General features: G+C 33.8%; 1 protein-coding gene across 2 annotated transcripts in view; it reads left to right on the plus strand.

Annotated features, from left to right (window-relative positions):
- DPP10 (dipeptidyl peptidase like 10) overlaps nt 1-19211 on the plus strand; it is a 717819-nt gene that overhangs the window by 200519 nt on the left and 498089 nt on the right. For both annotated transcript variants that reach the window (XM_043894623.1, XM_043894622.1), the window contains one exon: nt 10384-10479. In XM_043894623.1, the coding sequence (XP_043750558.1) occupies nt 10384-10479 (96 nt within the window). The remainder of the gene's footprint in view (nt 1-10383; nt 10480-19211) is intronic.

Consider the following 19211-nt stretch of genomic DNA (forward strand, 5'->3'; position numbering starts at 1 on the left):
GTTAAAAGTGGTTCTAGATGATAGAATTGATGAGGATAATAGATTGACTGGCCTCTTTATTGAAGAAACTTTGCTAGTGCCACAACACTATATTAGAGTAGGAAAAGGCAAAAGAAAGAGATAAAGGAAACTCTTGGCATACCAAGAGGAACAAAGGTAATTATCTGGGACTATAAAACAGATGGCTTGCACTGCACTAATTCCCTTTGTTCTTTTGTTCAAATGGATGAATTGGCATCCAGAATTCTAAGTGACAAGCTGCTTCAAGTTTCCTTCATTGACAGGACTGATTTACAGCTTATTTGTGTGATCCATATTTTTGACCATCCAAATTCAAAATAACTGAATACTCTTTTGCAAAAAGAGACTTCTGGGACTTCACTGGTGGTTCAGTGGTTAAGAATCTGCCTTGCAATGTAGGGAACATGAGTTCAATCCCTGGTCTGGGAACTAAGATCCCATTTGCTGCAGAGCAACTATGTCCATCCTCTGCAATTACTGAGCCACAAGGAAGGATCCCACATGATTCAACAAAGATCCCACATGATGCAACTAAGACCTGACTCATTCAAATAAATTTTTTTTAAAAAGAGACTTTTAAGTGAATTTTACATTTCACTAAATTTTTCACCTAAAATGTGCAACTCAATACTATACTTTTGGTAGGTATTTACAAAAACATATTGGTAATATTTGGGCTAAAGGAAAGAATGAAAGAGGCAAAAACTCAAGAGGGAGGAAAAACATTTTGTTTTGTGACTTTGGAATTTCGAAATTCAAATTTGCTTTGTACTGACCTATACCTTTTAACATTTTAATAATAATAATGACAGTGACTAACATTAAATGAGCTGATTACCTTGCCTAATGATTTCCATATACCTCTTCATTTAGTAATGAAAAACAAAGGAGATGAAGTTTGTACCAGAACATACCTTGTAATTTTCTTCTGTTTCAAAAGAAATTTGCATTCTAAACTATATATAGCTCCTTAACTAGAAATGGTAATCCTTTGTTCATTTTCTTGGTGATAAATTAGAAAATATTTTTAAAAACCTGAAATATTATGTATTTCAAGATCTCAAATGACATATGTTTTGACAATATTTACTATTCTGGGTCACAGTTCAGCATCCTAGTGAAAGAACAGAATAGGAAAATGATGGAAAATCAAAGGGGAATTAGTGCTTTAGTTGTTAAATTGTAAAACAAACTTTTAAGTCTGACTAGGAGATTCACAATCAGCAAATATTTTGAAAACATGTGGAATTTGGTGTGACCACTATCATTTGCATTCAGTATTTTCAACTAGTTATATAAGGAGGTGGTGTTACCCTTTCCATGAACTTTAAACAATTAATAATGTTAATAATGTTTAAAAATTGAAATGCACTAGAAGACTAGCCTGTACTGATGTTAAAGATGGGATATGATAATAACCTTTAAGAATAAATAGAGATTTAAATGTAGAATTGGGAAATAAAAGGGGTGGTATACTGTACATCCAGAGAAAATAGAGAATGCCATGAACAGAAAGAGGAATTCTGAATAACTACCTGATTAGACTTTTCTTTTTATTACTGTTTTAATATGACATTATTTCAAATTTAAGATTTATATTAAAAGAAATATTTCTGAACCACTAATATCAAGAGTAAACCTGTTAAAATTAACACAATTTCAGTAGAAAAAACACATACTGAAAGTCACAAATTAGTTTTTCTTCAGCTTAGTACTGAAGAACTTTCTTTTCTCTTCTAAGATTATGCAGTTAACTTATTTCAAAAGGCTATTTAAAAATAAGATTGAATTTTTGGAAGAAAGCACAGAAATGCCAATAGAAGTCTATGATCATAAATGACAGACTAGTACAGAGAAAAGAACATGGAGTGAATTATTTAATGTCAATTCTGTTTCCTATTCTGTTGCCAAAGATTAATGTTTTAGTTAAGATTCTATATCTTGTAACAATTTAACAAGTAATTACTGTTTCCAGTTCATTAAATACTTGTTACCATTGTTATATTGTGCATTTCTTTGGATTTTTGTTCTCCAATTCATAATTCATAATTATAATCCTATTTATAATTATAATCATAATCATAGGATTCTATTAATATTTGGTCAGCAAATATTTAGTATTTTAATTGCAACTATCAACATATATTAGATTTTAAGACTTTTACACATGTATCCACACTCATATATATATACATACACATTGCAGAAGTGTATTTAGTTACAAAATAACAAGATAAGATGTGTTACCCACTACCTTACTAAAGGAGGGTAAGGTCTGTGAAGAGAAGTGCAAGTTGCTCAGTTGTGTCTGACTCTTTGCAACCCCATGGACTAGTCCATGGAATTCTCCAGGCCAGAATACTGGAGTCAGTAGCCTTTCCCTTCTCCAGGGGTTCCCTTCTCCCAACACAGGGTTCAAACCCAGGTCTCCCGCATTGCAAGCAGATTCTTTACCAGCTGAGCCACAAGGGAAGCCCAAGAATACTGGAGTGGGTAGCCTATCCCTTCTCCAGGGGATCTTCCTGACCCAGAAATTGAACTGGGGTCTCCTGCATTGCAGGCTGATTCTTATACCAACTGAGCTATGAGGGAAGCCCCAAGGTCCAGGAGGTGAATATTAAATTTAAGTAATATATATTTTTTTGATATTACGAAACAGATACTGATATCAGAATTTCTTCCTCTGAGGATTTCTAAGAAAGGAGTTGTGCATGAGGGATCATCTCTTAAAATTATTTACAATGTAATACCAATTGCCTTCTGAGCTACCTTCTCAGTGTCTAATGTACTCAAGCCATGGAATGAATGCAAGCCAGGCTTCTCTGTTTAAGTGCAACAGTGGAGTTAAAATAGGGAGAACATTAATAAAATGTATCAAATAGTCGGGTTTCTCAAGTTGATTCTAACATAAATTATCTTAGAAATCAAGTTGCATTTGAGTTGTACATGTTTGCTGATGAGATGTGATAAATGATGCTACTAATATTAGTACTAAATAGCATGCAACAGTGAGCCGAGGGTAAATGTGGAATTTCAAACTGATATATTATAGCCAGTTTCCTGAAGAAAACAAAAGCCCCACTTTTTTGTGAATGCTCTGACACTGCTCTATGTGCAAAAATGACGGACACTTTCATGAGTAGGATGGAACAAAATAGGATGCTAATAAGGTCTGGAGAGGTACACAGAGCAGTTGAATTTCAATTAAGAAAAAGGTTCTTGTAGCTAAAAGAAGTAAGAATATTCTCAAAGTTATCTCTATAAAACTGTATATTTAAAATTATTTAATTAACACAATATTAAAGAGAATGAGGGGCCTCCCAGGTGGTGCTAGTGGTAAAGAACCTTTCTGCCAATGCAAGAGGCATAAGAGATGCTTGTTTGATCTCTGGGTAGGGAAGATCCCCTGGAGGAGAGCATGGTAACCCACTCCAGTATTCTTGATTACAGAATCCCATGGACAGAGGAGCCTGGCAGGCCACAGTCCAGTAGGGTCGCAAAGAGTCAGACACGACTGAAGTGACTTAGCAGGCACTCATGCAAAGAGAATGGGGAAATAAAACTTATTTTGTGAGTCCTTGTAGCTTAGTAAGTCAAAGAGATGTAGACCCCAATTTCAGTCCAGCCTCTTACTGACTATGTGACCTTTGTCAAAATCTTTAACTTTGCAGAGCTTAAGTTTCTTCTCAAGTGAGGTTACTAGGATCCAACATGACTTGAGGGAGCATCTGGAAGAGAGATGGTAGATCACAGAGTATGAAGATCCCAAAAGACTGTGATGAGATGTGGAGATGAAAGGAGATAGGGGATAAAAGTCAGGCTCCAAGGTTATTAAAACAGAAGCTTAATTATTCATTATGTGTTGAAGGAAGAAGTCTCTATTCTAGGACTGAAAAATTCAAGAGACCTCAGTGATAGTGCCTCACAGCTAAGGAAAAATTTAAAGAAATGAGCCAAGAATAGAAAAAACAGAAAAGAAATGAAGTACAGAGTTCACTCAGTAATGAATGAAGACAAATAAATTAATCCTTAAGTTATATTTGAGTATTGTTTAAATTTTAGACTTCATCACAATAATTTGAATTACTTTGATGAATTGATTTTATAATAAGTGCCAGAGGCAATTAGAGTTAAAAAATCCTTACTATTAAAATTATTAAACTATTTCAGATTACCAAAATAAATGAAGTTCAAAATCCTTAATAAAATATTGAAGTGTTAAATGATCAGTACAGTAAAAATGAAAAAAATATCATTAGTTTAATTCATTAAAAAATATAAACCTTTAAATAAATATTTAACATATTAATCTAGCAACATAGAAGTAATAATAGTTTTCCATGAGCAGTTGGATTTTGTTATAGAAATAATGGTGGTTGAAATAAGGAAATTTCCTTTAAACAATTTTTATATCAATATATTAAAGGAAAATATTTTTACATAAAAGACTGTAAGTGTATCATAACATAATTTCAAATAAAAATTCTAAATGTCATAGGAATAAAAACAAATTACTTAAGAATGATAGAGATTCCTTTCCAATAATCTAGAAAATACATTAAATAATGAAATATTAAAGATGTTGCCATAATGGAAGAAAACAACAGGATTGTTATTTTTATCATTATTATTCAACATTGTTTTGACAATGAAGCTAAGGAAATGACTCACTAAAATGAAATAAACACCTTTTAATCAACGGTGCTGGAACAGTTAGTTGTCATGCAATATGCCACAAAAATAAAATAAAATATGAATCTCTGATTATTCCTCATATGATAGATAAAATGTTTCTCAAGATCATTCAGGGAGTTATATGTAGAATATAAAACTATGAATCTTTCAGGATAAAAGAAAATCTTCAGTGTTCTTTGAAACATTCTAAGTCTTGACAGCAAAAGTGTGATTTATAAAACGATAAACTAGACTTCATCAAAACTGAAAAAACAAAAAACAAAAAATCTTTTCCTTTGCAAAAGTCCCTTTTAAGAGGATGAAAAGAAGCGAGAGAGTTGGATGAAATTTGAGTTGACATATCAACAAATGATTTGTATCAGAATATAAATGCTGTCTAAACTCAACAGTTAACCAATTCCACAAACAAAACAATCCAATTAGAAAATGGGCAAATGACATTACTAGACATTTCACTGAAGAGGATATAAATATCACAAATAAACACATTAAAAGATGTTCATTAGCTCTCAGAGTAATGCAAGTTAAAACCACAATGGCATTCATTATACGTATGTCAGAATAGCTTATTGAAAAAAAAAAAATCCTTGCAGGAATGCAGAAAAACTAGATTTTTTTTCTTACAAAAATAAATATGTACCACATGACCCAACAATTGCATATTTTGGCATTTATCCCAAGGAAAGGAACATTTATGTTCACATACAAACCTATAAATAGTGTTCATAGCAACTTTATTGATAGTTGCCCCAGACTACAAATGATAATCCAGATTTCCTTCAACAGATGAACAGTTCAACAAACTGGTACGTTCATGCCTTGGAATATCAGCAAACAGCAAAAAGAAACGGAGTACTGATATATTCAATGACTAAAGTGGATTTCAAAACAATTATGCTGACTGAAAAAGGCCAATCTCAAAATATTACATAATGCATGTTTCCACAACACCCTTGAAATTGCAAAATTATAGAGATGCAAAATTAGATTAGAGGTTGCCAAAGGTTGCCGAGAGAGGCTATATGTGACAAAAGGACAACACAGGAAATCCTGGTGACAGAGCTGTTCTTTGTCTTTACTGGTGCTTATCATATTTGATACAACTACATAGAAATAGATATGGCCACATCACATATACACACATGTACACAAATGAATACATGCAAAACTGGTGAAATCCGAATCAAGTTGATGGAAGGTATCAATTTTCTTTTTGTGCTGTTGATTATGCAGATGTATTTGATTGATGGAAACTGGATGAAGGGTATAAGGGATCTTTCTGTATTATTTCTTACAACTGCATGTGATCTGTAATACCTGAAAATTTTATATATCTTTTGTATATGCCTGTGTGTATATGTGTATATATTTTACATTTAAGTGTATGTATATATATAAACATATGTATATGTATGTGAAAGTGGAAAGTGTTAGTCACTCTGTCCAACTCTTTGAGACCCATGGACTGTAGCTTGCCAGGCTCCTCTGTCCATGGGATACTCCAGGTAGGAATATGGGACTGGGTAGCCATTCTCCTCCCCCACAGGCTCTTCCCGAACCAAGAACTGAACCCAGGTCTCCTGCATTACAGATTCTTTACATCTGAGCCACCAGGGAAACCCATATACATGTATGTGTGTGCTTAGTCGCTCAGTCATGTCTGACTCTGCAGCCCCATGGACTGTAGCCCACCAGGCTCCTCTGTCCGTGGGGATTCTCCAGGGAGTAATACTGGAATGAGTTGCCATGCCCAATCCCAGGGAATCTTTCCAACCCAGGGAGTGAACCCAGGTCTCTGGCATTGCAGGCAGATTCTTTTACCATCTGAGCCTCCAGGGAAGGCTCAGATATACGTATATACATATACGTATAAATTTAAACTTTATGAAAAGGAAAAATTATTTTCAGATGATATAGTTAAATAAGTAGAAATAAAAGAGATTTCATTTCCATTGGCATTTTAAAGCAAATGTGATATGGTAAATAATGTAATGATTAACTCTGTGTGTATATAAAGTTATTTAGATTAAGAATGGGAAATGTTCTGTTCACAGTAACAAAACACATATATGAGAGAAAGTTGCTCAGTCGTGTCCGACTCTTTGAGACCCCATAGACTATACGGTCCATGGAATTCTCCAGGCCAGAACACTGAAGTGGATAGCCTTTCCCTTCTTCAGGAGATCCTCCCAACCCAGGAATCGAACCCAGATCTCCTGCATTGCAGGTGGATTCTTTACCAGTTGAGCCACAAGGGAAGCCCAAGAATACTGGAGTGGGTAGTGTATCTCTTCTCCAGTGGATCTTCCTGACCCAGGGATCCAACCGGGGTCTTCTGCATTGCAGGCAGATTCTTTACCAACTGAATTATCAGGGAAACCCAAAACAAAACATATATACTTACTAGTAAATACAATAGGAAATGTAAAGGATCTATATGAAAAGTAGAAGATGAAACTATTAGTGTATATAAAATATGAGTGAACTAAGTAGTTCTGAAAGAAGAACCTTTATATTACAAAATGTTTAGAGTTTTTCAATTTACTGTATATATGTTTTGCTATTTTAGTAAGATTTCTATTTTGGTGTGTTTTAATATGATTTTCAAGCTCATAAAAAGAATACATGTTTGAGAAATAGTATTTGAAAACCTATTAATACTTGAAAATAAGAATTATATGGTGTGGTGTAATTGCTTTAAAGGTGTTTTTTGTTTGTTTCATATCTGCCTAAAAGATACAGTAAATAAAATATGTGGAATTTACCTAGGAGCAAAATTATAGTTAATTTTTTGATTCAGTTGATAAGGATCATTTTTAATATATTGTGTTAGAATAATCTACCCTCCCATTGAAAGTTAGATCCTACCTCCCACTCTTAGCTGTATAAATTTCCTTAGATCAGCTAAATAAATGCCTATCAAATAGAGATGATGAAATATAATCACGTGAAAATTGAAAGGATTGGATTGGACAAATTATGGTGTTTTTATATAATCTCAGGAAACTTTACATTGTGAAACTTATCTATAACACATCTGGTCTTATTGAGATATCTCATTGAAAAAATATGTTTTCTGAAATCCTAATAAAATTAGCTCATTTTATTAAAATCCCAAACTCCAGGACAAGATATTAATTATAGAATCATGACTCTTTTTCTTTGTCAAACAAAAAGCACTCATCCTTTTCACTAAAATGTTCTCATTCCTGCATTTGTCCATGCCATTCCCTTTCTCTGTATTTTGAAGCTGGAAAGTAGTGTTAGTCACCTAGTCATGTCTAACTCTTTGCGACCCCATGAACTGTACCCTGCCAGGCTCCTTTGTCCTTGGGATCCTCCAGGCAAGAATACTGGAGTGGATTGCCATTCCCTTCTCCAGAGGATTTTTCCCGACCCAGGGATCAAACCCAGGTCTCCTGCATTGCAGGCATATTCTTTACAATATGAGCTACAGGGAAGATCCACAAAGGAAAGATCCAGAAATGAAACCTGAAAGGCCCAGGTTATTTAACTTTAACATAAAAATGAATAGATTTTATTTTCAAGAGAAATTTTATGTTCACAGAAAAATTGAACAGAAGGTATAGAAATTTCCCTTTTACCTTCAACTGGGTAAAACCTTCTGCACTGTTATTATCCCACCTAAGATATGTCTGCTACAATTGATGAACTTATATTGAAATATCATTATCAGCCAAAGTCCATATTTTACTTTAGGGTTCACTCTTGCTTTTGTACATTCTATGTATTTGGACAAATATATAATTACATGTATCTGGCATTATAACTTTTCATACTGTTTATAGTATTCTCAAGGCAAGAATTCTAAAGTGGTTTGCCATTTCCTTCTCCAGTGGACCATGTTTTGTCAGAACTCTCCACCACGACCTGTCTGTCTTGGGTGGCCCTACATGTCAAGGCTCATAGTTTCATTGAGTTAGACAAGACTGTGATCCATGTGATCAGTTTGGTTTTCTGTGATATTTTTAGAGTCTTCAGTGTTTACATTTTTCAGTGTGTTAAGTAGTTGGAATCATACAGTATGCAGTCTCTTCAAATTGGCCTCTTTCACTTAATAATTTAAGATTCTTCCATGATTTTCATGGTTGATAGCTCATTTCTTTTTATCACTGCATAATATCACAACATCTGGACCACAGTTTATCTGTTCACCTACTGAAGGACATCTTGGTTGCTTCCAAGTTTTAGCAATTATGAATAAAGCTACCATAAACCTCCATGTTCAGATTTTTGTGTGACTGTAAGTTTTCAACTTATTTGGGTAAATACCATAGAACACAATTGTTAGATTATATGTTTAGTTTTATAAGAAACCACCAAACTGTCTTCCAAAGTATCTGTACCATTTTTCATTCCCACCAGCAATGGTTGATAGTTGTTCATTTCGTTTTTCACTGAAGTCTTTTCTGATTGTTTTTGCAAGGTATTTTCCCCCTTTTCTTTCTGTTTATACAGCACTCTATATCCTCATTATAGTCTTTCTTGCTTTGTGTGAAGCCCTTGGGACATGGAATAGATATGTCTCCTGCACCTTACAGTACTTCACTTAACACCTTGAAAATTAAGAACCCTATTATTTGTTGAATGAATAAGGTAATTTAAAATTTTATCATATGAGACTGCCAAATGGAGCATTTTGTTTTGCAAATAATTTATTTTATGCTAGGCTTGAATCACATGATTCTCACTAGCTCCACTTGTTACCTATTTTTCAGTTGTTTCTGAGCAATTATTTTGTGGGTTAAATACATGCTAGACTCATGTTGAAGGAAATTGCATTTAGAGTTATTGATTTTTTGCCCCAACTTTTCTACTGGAAGAAACAAAACCTTGCTGCAATAAGTACTGAGCCTTTAAAAAACAATTTCTAATGATGTTAGCATATATTGTTGACACTTTATTTTCAACAAGAGTTAAGGTCACAGCTGAAATGTCACAAAGATGGTTTTATACAATAAATAAACAATGGCATTGTTTTACAAAGAAAATAAAATATCCCTAACTTTTTTATAGACTTTTTCATCTAAAAACTTGCTTGCTGTGTTTAATTTTGGTGCTTAAATCATGTTCTTCTGTTTCTTAGATTTTGGAATTTAAAAGGGAAGTACACCTAGTTTATGTGTCAGGGACTAATATGAATGTACACTTTTCATTCATATTCTGGCATTGTATTACTTTTGAAATTTTTGCATTTGACTCCTAGACTCAGTATTTGTTGGATGGTAATTATTGGTTGAAATTTGGCATTTATTCTGTTTACTTGGTGAACTTCCTTTCAATTTAGGAAGTTTTATTTATCATATTTTTTATAACATTTACCTCTTCATCTTTAATATTTACAACAAAACTGTAAATTTATCATTAGAGAGAATATGTTGAAGTTATTTTGGAAAATAGTGGGCTGGATTATGGTTAAACAGTGAAAAATGTATCCTTTGAGGCATAAATTCACTGTTTTCCTATTATATATCACAACATAAAGTCATGGAACAAACTTCTAAAGCCAAAGAACATTAGCATTGCCATTTTATATTGTTATCTTATTAACATGTTTTTGAAGCAAAATAGTCCAAGTATTATAATTCATTAGTTTTTAAAAGTAACATGAGATAAGTATCTAACCTAAAATTTACATCATTTCAGATGAACTCACAAATTCATCAGAAACCAGACTGTCTTTAGAAGACCTCTTCAGGAAAGACTTTGTACTTCATGACCCAGAAGCTCGGTGGATCAATGGTATGTATGTATGTTCTTATGCATTATGTTTATTTCATATTCTGTATGGTGAAAATTAAATAATGAAATTTGTATTAATATTTTAATTGACATTATTCTTCAATGATTTTATATACCATTTAATCAGAAATGTATACCTTGGCTCTTATGAATAAAAACCTTTTCTTAAGATAAGTCTTCAATAAAATCATCCCCCAAACATTATATTGACGGCTCTGTATCTGCTCTTCCCTCATAATCATTAATTATGTGATTTCAAACGCATATTATATCTCTAGCATTTCTCTAGGTAATTCTCATTGGTGTAGAAGTATAGATATGGGGAGCCTATATGTAAGTGCTTCAGATTTGACAATCAAATTAATTTTCTTTTCTCTGTAGCTTTTCTTTTTTAAGTTTAAATGCCACAAACTAAGGAGACTCTAACAAAGCTGAAATGACTGAAAGAGCATGGGAACATATTGAATTTTGCCTTTTACTGGCTTGGCTAAGAAACCGCCTCAGCTTTCTTTAGGTTATTCCTTATTTTGTTATTTTCAAAAAGTTTAAAAAAGCATTTAGATTTTAAATTAATTAATTAGCTCACACCACTTAGTGGCTCCAGGGACTTTGGTTTGTCTTTATAGGAGTTTGTGGAGGGAAATTACTGTGTAATCCAGTCATAAGAAATGTGTTGGTGAAAAGTAAGTCAGGGGATTCCCCTGCGGTCCAGTGTAATGACTTCTTGTTTCCACTGAAGTTTGCAGAGGCTCCATCCCTCGTTGGGGAACTAAGATCTTGCATGCAGCATGATACAGCCAAAAATAAAGAACTAAAAATTGTCTTTTAGAAAAGAAAGAAGGAAGTCAAATTTCCATTCCTTGAGTTTTACAATTTGCCTAACCATACTAATCACTGTGGTTGTTGGTTTTGTTGTGTAGTCTCTAAGTTAAGTCTGACTCTTCTGTGACTCTGTGGGTGGTAGCCCTTCCAGACTCCTCTGTCCCTGGGATTTCCCAGACAGGAATCCTGGAGTGGGTTGTCATTTCTTCCTCTGGGGGATCTTCAGGACCCAGGGATTAAACCCATATCCTGTGTCTCCTGCATTGGCAGGTGGATTCTTTACCCCTAGGACACCTGGGAAGCCCCAGTCACTGTGGCTTGATAGATGTTAATCTTTGCCTTTCACTTTATTTAGACATAATATGTATATATTTTTGCTTTGTTTTCAAGGCATAGAGTAGATTATTTCAAAGCCTAGAGCTTTGCCTTTTTGTCTAATAAATACTGTCTTACAGTCCATCCTTTCTTCTCTAATATCCTAATTAAGTACATTTATGCCTACAAATTAAGTGTTAATTTATGGAAGCTATAAAAATAATGTAATTTAATTAACTAGGGCAGGGGCCAAATCATACTTGTTTACCTATCACTGGTACAGTTTTTGGAGATCAGCAAGCACTTAAGGTGATTTTTTTTTTCTTTGAATAAATAAATGAAAGCATTTAATTGAATTTCAGTTTTATTTTTCTATAAACTCAAGTTTCAGTTGAAATTGGCTGCAAGATAAATATTATCATGCTGATGATATTACAAATAGAGAAAACATGATAGCAATTTTATTCATCTATTTTTGTATATTTTGATTCTGAATTCTTCATAAACTTTGGTCTTGCCATATTGTTGCCTTTGCATTATGATTATTTCGGATGTACAAAACTCTATGATTTATTTCAGATGAGTACAATTACTAAATTTTAAGAAGGGATATAATTTTCTAGTATTCTTCTAATAAGTGGATCCCTCACAAACCGTTCTCCTGAAGTGCTAATGTAATTTTGCAAGTCATCTCTTTACTTGCTAGCCAGTATTTTCCATTGAAGGAGATGACCAAAAAAAATGTGAGTCATTAAATTTGAAATGCTGAATAATATTCTGTTTTCTTCACCATGATTTTGATCAAACTATTAGAAATTTGTGTAGTCTTTTACTTTGGAAAGCAAGAAAAGTCATGGGTCTCATCTCCCTTCTCAGGTTAGATTGGGTTATTTAAAAAGTCATTTACTCCTGTGTGTAACTGCACTTCAGTATCGAAGTACCAAAGGACTGGAGGGATGTTGAAGCAGTGAACTGAGTGCTAAATTAGGCCATATTTCAATATTTAGGGCACACATTCTACTCTAATGCTTTACAAGATATCACCATAATATTATTTGGAGTAAGTCATTTTAATCATTTTTTCATAATTTCTTTAACAATCATTGGTAAACCTGATTTTGAGACTATATCCTTGGATAAAGCTGCAATGTTATTATTATAGTCTAAGTAAAACCTAAAATCAATAATACTTATAAAAGAATTTGACATAAAACAACCCTTTAAACAGGATTAAACAAAATCCAAGCTCTTAGAGGCATGCCGTCTTCATAAATCCTACTGAAGGAATTGATTCACTGTCAGTAGATTGTGTGTGCTGGGTTCTTTTCGAGCAGGAGAATAAATTTGTCTTCATTTATGCAATCCAGATCACCTTTCTGGCAATCACTGGAAACTTGGCCTATTTATGTATTCCTCACAAAGTCAGAAACTACAATGGGAGCTATGAGGACAATGTGCAACCCTGGCTTCATTGTCACAGATTATGTCTAGACGTAAAATGTGGGCTTCTTTTTGCTAATAATGTTTCACCAGGATTCCAAAGTATATAAGTGGATTGAAGGAGTCTAACCTATGCTCATTTGGAAACTTTAGTTAATTGTTAGGGGTCACCATATGAGTGTTTAATACATTGCTAGTGAAGGAGACTGAAGGCTTATAGATGACCCTGACACGTGTAGGCTGAAGTGCAGTAATGCCATTCATTATGCTCCTTCACCATTAGTATATATGTGAATGTCAGTGCAGCCTTGGATGGGTGCTCACGTTCCTGGTTAGCAGAACATCTGCCTTCCCCTACACCTACTCAGAAATCTGAAATCTCCATTTTTATAGTGTCTTCTCCCTAGTTATGTCACCTTGAGTCCTAGACATCTATCTTCTTTAATGTTATTCATCTCCCACCTACATTTGAGGATCAAGCCATCATCAAAGAAAAATCTAATATCGAGTAGCTTCTTTGCTAGGCTTTGTGCTGGATCTTTATAGATGTATTTCATAGATAGCATGTAAGTTATGGTGAACTCCAGAAAACTGAGGATAAAGCAAAAAATTTATCCAAAACACAGCTGATAAGAGTTGGAGCCTACTTTAATCAATATGTTCAAAGTATAGAACCTATCTTCTCTCACTGTTTCACTGAGGTGCCATTCCCAATTTTTAATACATACAGTAATTATCTCCTTGACAGGCTCTTGGTTACAGATGTCAGTGTGACTAATCCTTTCATGTTGAATATTGCAATCATGTCGTTTCCCAGGTGTATTCATATAATGGTAACTTATGTGGTCACTAAAAGAAAAATGTATAAGTGTATTTATTGATGTGTATGGTAGAAGGAGAAGAGGGCAACAGAGGATGAGATGGTTGGATGGCATCACCAATGCAATGGACATGAACTTGGGCAAACTCTAGGAGATGGTGAGGGACAGGGAATATTGGCATGCTGCAGACCATGGGGTCACAAAGAACTGGATGTGACTTGGCGACTAAAAACAACGTGGTATAAAAAGTGAACAAAGATGTCTTTAAAACAGAGTGGATAGTATGTGGTTCACACTGTCTGTCCTGTATAACAATGAATGTTGACAAACGGCTGGATTTTGACCTGATTCTTTTTTTCTTTTTTGCTTACTCATTTTTTCTAAATTTTATTTGATAAATGTGTACATTTATGTGATTTTATAACTATTTTTTCTTTTTTAAATTTTTAATTCAATTTTTATTTTACAAGTGAATTTTTATTTGCAAGTGGATTTGCAAGTAAAGTTGTGTTTGTCTGAAGTGTGCAGCAAAGAGATTTAGTTATGCATATACATATATCCGTTCTTTTTCAGGTTCTTTTCCTATATAGATCATTACAGAATATTGACTAGAGTTCCCTGTGCTGTTCAGTACGTCATTGTTGATTACCTGTTTTATATATAGAAGCATGTATATGTTAATCACAGACTGCTTCATAAATAAGAAGTTTCATGGGTCTCTAGACCTTCAGTAGTCTCCTGGCAAATATAAGGCTCAGCTAAAAATTTCAAGCTCATTTCTCAAAAAAATCAGAGGGACCCCTTTGCCAGCTGAATAAATTTCAGAGTCTTCCCGATGTATTCCAGGCCTCTCAGAATCAAGCTTGGCCTCTTTTCTACTCCTCTACTGTCCATTATGTTTCAGAGATATTGAACTACTTGATATTTTGCATAGGTCTCAAAAGCTCTTTTGACTTGGTACTTTTGTCCACACGGTTTTCTCTACCTGGAATCCCTTCCCCAATCAGAGAACCTACATTTTTATCCCACTTGAAACCTGATTTCCAGGTGCAAAGACAGTGACTGTTCCTTTTCCTGCCAGCAGTAAGGGAAATCATCTTCCTGTAAACCCCAGAGTCTGATTCTCTCATATAGAAATTTCTGCCTTGATTATAACATATTTAACCTACTCTAAGACTGCTTCTAAAACTATTGTGAAAGACCGCTATCTTAAAATTTAATAATTTGTTTTTATTTCTTATTTGGCATGAATCTATATTTTTGAAAAATACAATAAAAAGTGAATTACTAGAAAATAAAGTGATAAATAGGCATTTCATATACAGTCTCCAAATTTATCTTCTTATAATCAACCATTCGAAAATTACATTGCAAAAATATAATAAGTATCACAATAATAATGGGCTCCAAAAAAGAAATTTAATATCCTGCTTTGTTTGAGAGAGGATCTACAGGCAACACATAGAAAGGACTGTTATTGGTCATTTTTGTAATTCCTCAATCACAATTAAACAAATAGTGAGAGAAATAGTGATTATTCACTACATGCCAATTCTCAGATTTTGAACGGGAACTAGTGTGTCAACAATATTCAGAGGTTTTAATGTAGGAAATGAACTAGCCTCCTTCTTGTTAACTAATCTAGGTTAGATTGACAACACTAATCTCTGGGGATGATGTATATCTAGACTATCTCTATTTTTTTTTTAAATAACATTATTGGCAAGAAGAAATGTCTCTAAAATAAGGATGATGGCAATGGAAGTAGAGATTTTATAGCAATTTTAGCAATTTTGGGATATTCATTTTAAAGTTTTATACAAAATGAATTAAGTGATACTGTATTTTTAAACTCTGTCTTCAACTCTTTGCCACTAGCTAATTTCAAAATTTATTCTGTAGATTATGAATCATTTATCCATCAAAAACAGATTTTGGATTTTAAGTACATCTGGGGTATAGTGAAAAGACTATGGTTAAGTCCATAACACATGCTGGAGGTCGGGAGACCCATGAAACTTTTTCATGGGAGAAAGCCAAGCTTCTGCTCAGGTATTAATAAATTAGTTCATTTATCACGTATCTGGATCTTGCAGCACTGTCAAATTGCTGCCAAAGCATCTAAATGCTTATCCTCAGTTAAACTTACCCCTTTGTGGACCAGTGGTCAACAAATCCCAGCTGGCTGCAGTCTAGCAGTGTCACTCTAAGCGCAGCTCAGTTCTAAGAGACAATAAACCCTGAGAAATAGGACTTCTGTCACATTGATATAAAAGCAAACCCAGCAATTAACACATTCAGTTCAGTTCAGTCGCTCAGTCGTGTCCGACTCTGAGACCCCATGAATCTCAGCACGCCAGGCCTCCCTGTTCATCACAAACTCCTGGAGTTTACTCAAACCCATATCCATTGAGTCGGTGATGCCACCCAACCATCTCATTCTCTGTCATCCCCTTCTCCTCCTGCCCCCAATCCCTCCCAGCATCAGGGTCTTTTCAAATGAGTCAACTCTTCACATGAGGTGGTCAAAGTATTGGAGTTTCAGCTTCAGCATCAGTCCTTCCAATGAACACCCAGGACTGATCTCCTTTAGGATGGACTCCTTTAGGATCTCCTTGCAGTCCAAGGGACTCTCAAGAGTCTTCTCCAACACCACAGTTCAAAAGCATCAATTTTTCGGCACTCAGCTTTCTTCACAGTCCAACTCTCACATCCGTACATGACCACTGGAAAAACCATAGCCTTGACGAGATGGACCTCACACTGCTGCGATCCAACTAGGGTTCAAAATAGTTCAGTTAGAACAGTGAGATACATTTTCTGATATATGAAGGTGGACCCATTTGATCCACAATCAGTATAAGTTTCTTTTTGGTTCTCTTTCTTATGATGTGCATAGATTTTTTTTTAACCTATACAAAGTTGTCTTTGCCAATGTCCATCCCATATGTGAGATTTTGCAGTTTTTTTTTTTTTGTTTCTTTGTTTGTTTGTCTTAATGGCTAGCTGGGATGAGTGATCATGTGTGAGGCTCTGGATATAATTGTGATTTTATTGGACTAAATGTTGGAGCCAGCTGAACTTACCTACCACATGATACTCAAACCTGTTATCTTCAAAATGATGTGTCAAAGTATGACATATTGAAAATAGGAAAAAGTCCTTAAAAGGAAATTAACCAGATAAAAGAAGATGGAAAAAAAATTCAGCTATTTTAAAAAGCCTTCCAAAGCTTGGTTTCTTCATCTATATTTGGGATAATATTTCCTATAGGTAAGAGCACAGTGAAAACAAGCTACAGCTTATAAAACACAAAGATAAAAGGTAAATGCAAAAAATAAGAGCACACATATGAAAAGCAAAAATCTGGAACCTAATAAATCTTCAAGTGGTAGAGATCCTGATGACAGCTTTTAGAGATGCTCTGGGTAATTGATAATTCTTTAAAATACCTCCAGCAGGCTTATGCTGATGAATTATGTTCAAGATTTTTAATATAAAGTAAAAAGCCATTGTTGTAATTTTCATGAAAAATAAAACAAATTGCTGAAATAGTACCAATAATATTTATAGTAATATGGGAACTCATAATTAGGGAAATCAGACAAAGTAATCAGATTTATTTTTTGCTTGTTTGGCACTGTTTTAGCATGCAAGGATTTTTGTCCCTCAGTTCAATTTTGTTGTGTTGCAGAAAATGTTGGATTTATTTGTGTGCAGGGAGCTAGTTACACCTCTGACAGTATTGTGACTCTCAGCCCTGAGTCAAAATTTTAACTCTTTCAACTTATTTTTAATTTTTCTCTGTTTTTTTTTTAATAACCATCAGCAAAGCTGATATTTTTAAAAGGTAGAGTTGAATATGTGGCTATGAGTTTCTGAGGGTAATTTATATTTTTATTGAAACATAATTTAATCAGTTTATCATGCCTGGTATTTTTTAAAGTAAGGATGTCAAAGTATCTTGCTATCAAGAGTAGATCACTTCTTGCCAAAATTAAAGTGCTCATGATAATATGTCATTAAAGCATATTTACTTTTATGCAGATTACCAAAAATGTTCTCTTTATTACTATGGGATTTATATGCTCCAAATGCTTTTATGAACATTTAAATTAATCTGTATTAAAAACATTAGAAATCAAAAATAAAATTAAAATATTTACTATAAAAATCAAACTGTGGTAATTTTACATACCAGCTGCAAGTATTCATACTTTTGTTTGAAATTAAAATCTAGTTTTTTAAGAAAATATTTTAAAGATTCCAGCTATGTTAAAGTGATAATATTTATACTAAATGATTTACCCATAAAATCCAGTGTTAACATTTCGGGGGAAAATATTAGGAAAATAAAATTTCTATGTTTTAATAGCACATGGATTACTTAAGGGAGTTGAAAATATAAACCAAAGTTTAGATTTTGAGAACTAAACTTGCATGTTACAACCTACTTTTTATAGTAGAAAAGTATTTTTTGATTTTTTAAAAGGAACAAAAAAGTCTGTGTGAGTGGTAACAAACAGTTATGCTTAGATTCATCAAGCATTATTGAATTCCAAAACTAAATGCCCTGCACAGTTCTGTATATTCCAGGTGGAACCCGTTGACATTTAGAAGGTTTGCAATAAAACAGATTGTGTACTTACAGTGCATTCCACATAATCATGGTCGGTCTTGGCTTTTTGGCCCAGGAACTGGGTTTGTCAACACAAATGTAGATTAATAGACACTTTGACATTGACATCTATTTTTCCATCAATTTATCCATCTATCCTTTTATTCATTCAAGTTATATTTACTGAGAATAGACAAATATTCTTCTAGATACAGGATGTAAAAATGAATAAGCACAGTTCTTTTGCTCAGAGAAATTATGAATGCATTCCCCATTGTTTACAATATCTTTCCTGATATATAGAATGTGAAGAAGTAAAATTAGTAATAAAGAAGCTGTGATTGGAGTAGAAAGTAGAGATAATTGGAGAGTTGCAAGAAATATTCAGTTCAGACTATGATGAGGTTTGGTTAACATTGTTTTCCCCAGAATCCAAACCACATCTCCATTTTCCACACTTCTGTCCCTAATATGATGCAGGACACACTCCAGCACATTTTGGTTTTTGAACTCTTTTATTCTCTTTGCCTCTCCTTTACTTGATACAGTTTCCTCTTATATGTGATGGTAGTTATGGCTAATATGTACATGAACCACTGACATGTTTAAAAGAAATAAAATATGGTACCCAGGGAATTCAGAAACTAGATGAAGATAAGATGCCTGAAATAATCAGACAACAATTTGATGATAAACTCTTGCGTCATTACTGAGGG

This window comes from Cervus elaphus, chromosome 33, assembly GCF_910594005.1.
Source record: "Cervus elaphus chromosome 33, mCerEla1.1, whole genome shotgun sequence".
Classification (NCBI taxonomy): domain Eukaryota; kingdom Metazoa; phylum Chordata; class Mammalia; order Artiodactyla; family Cervidae; genus Cervus; species Cervus elaphus.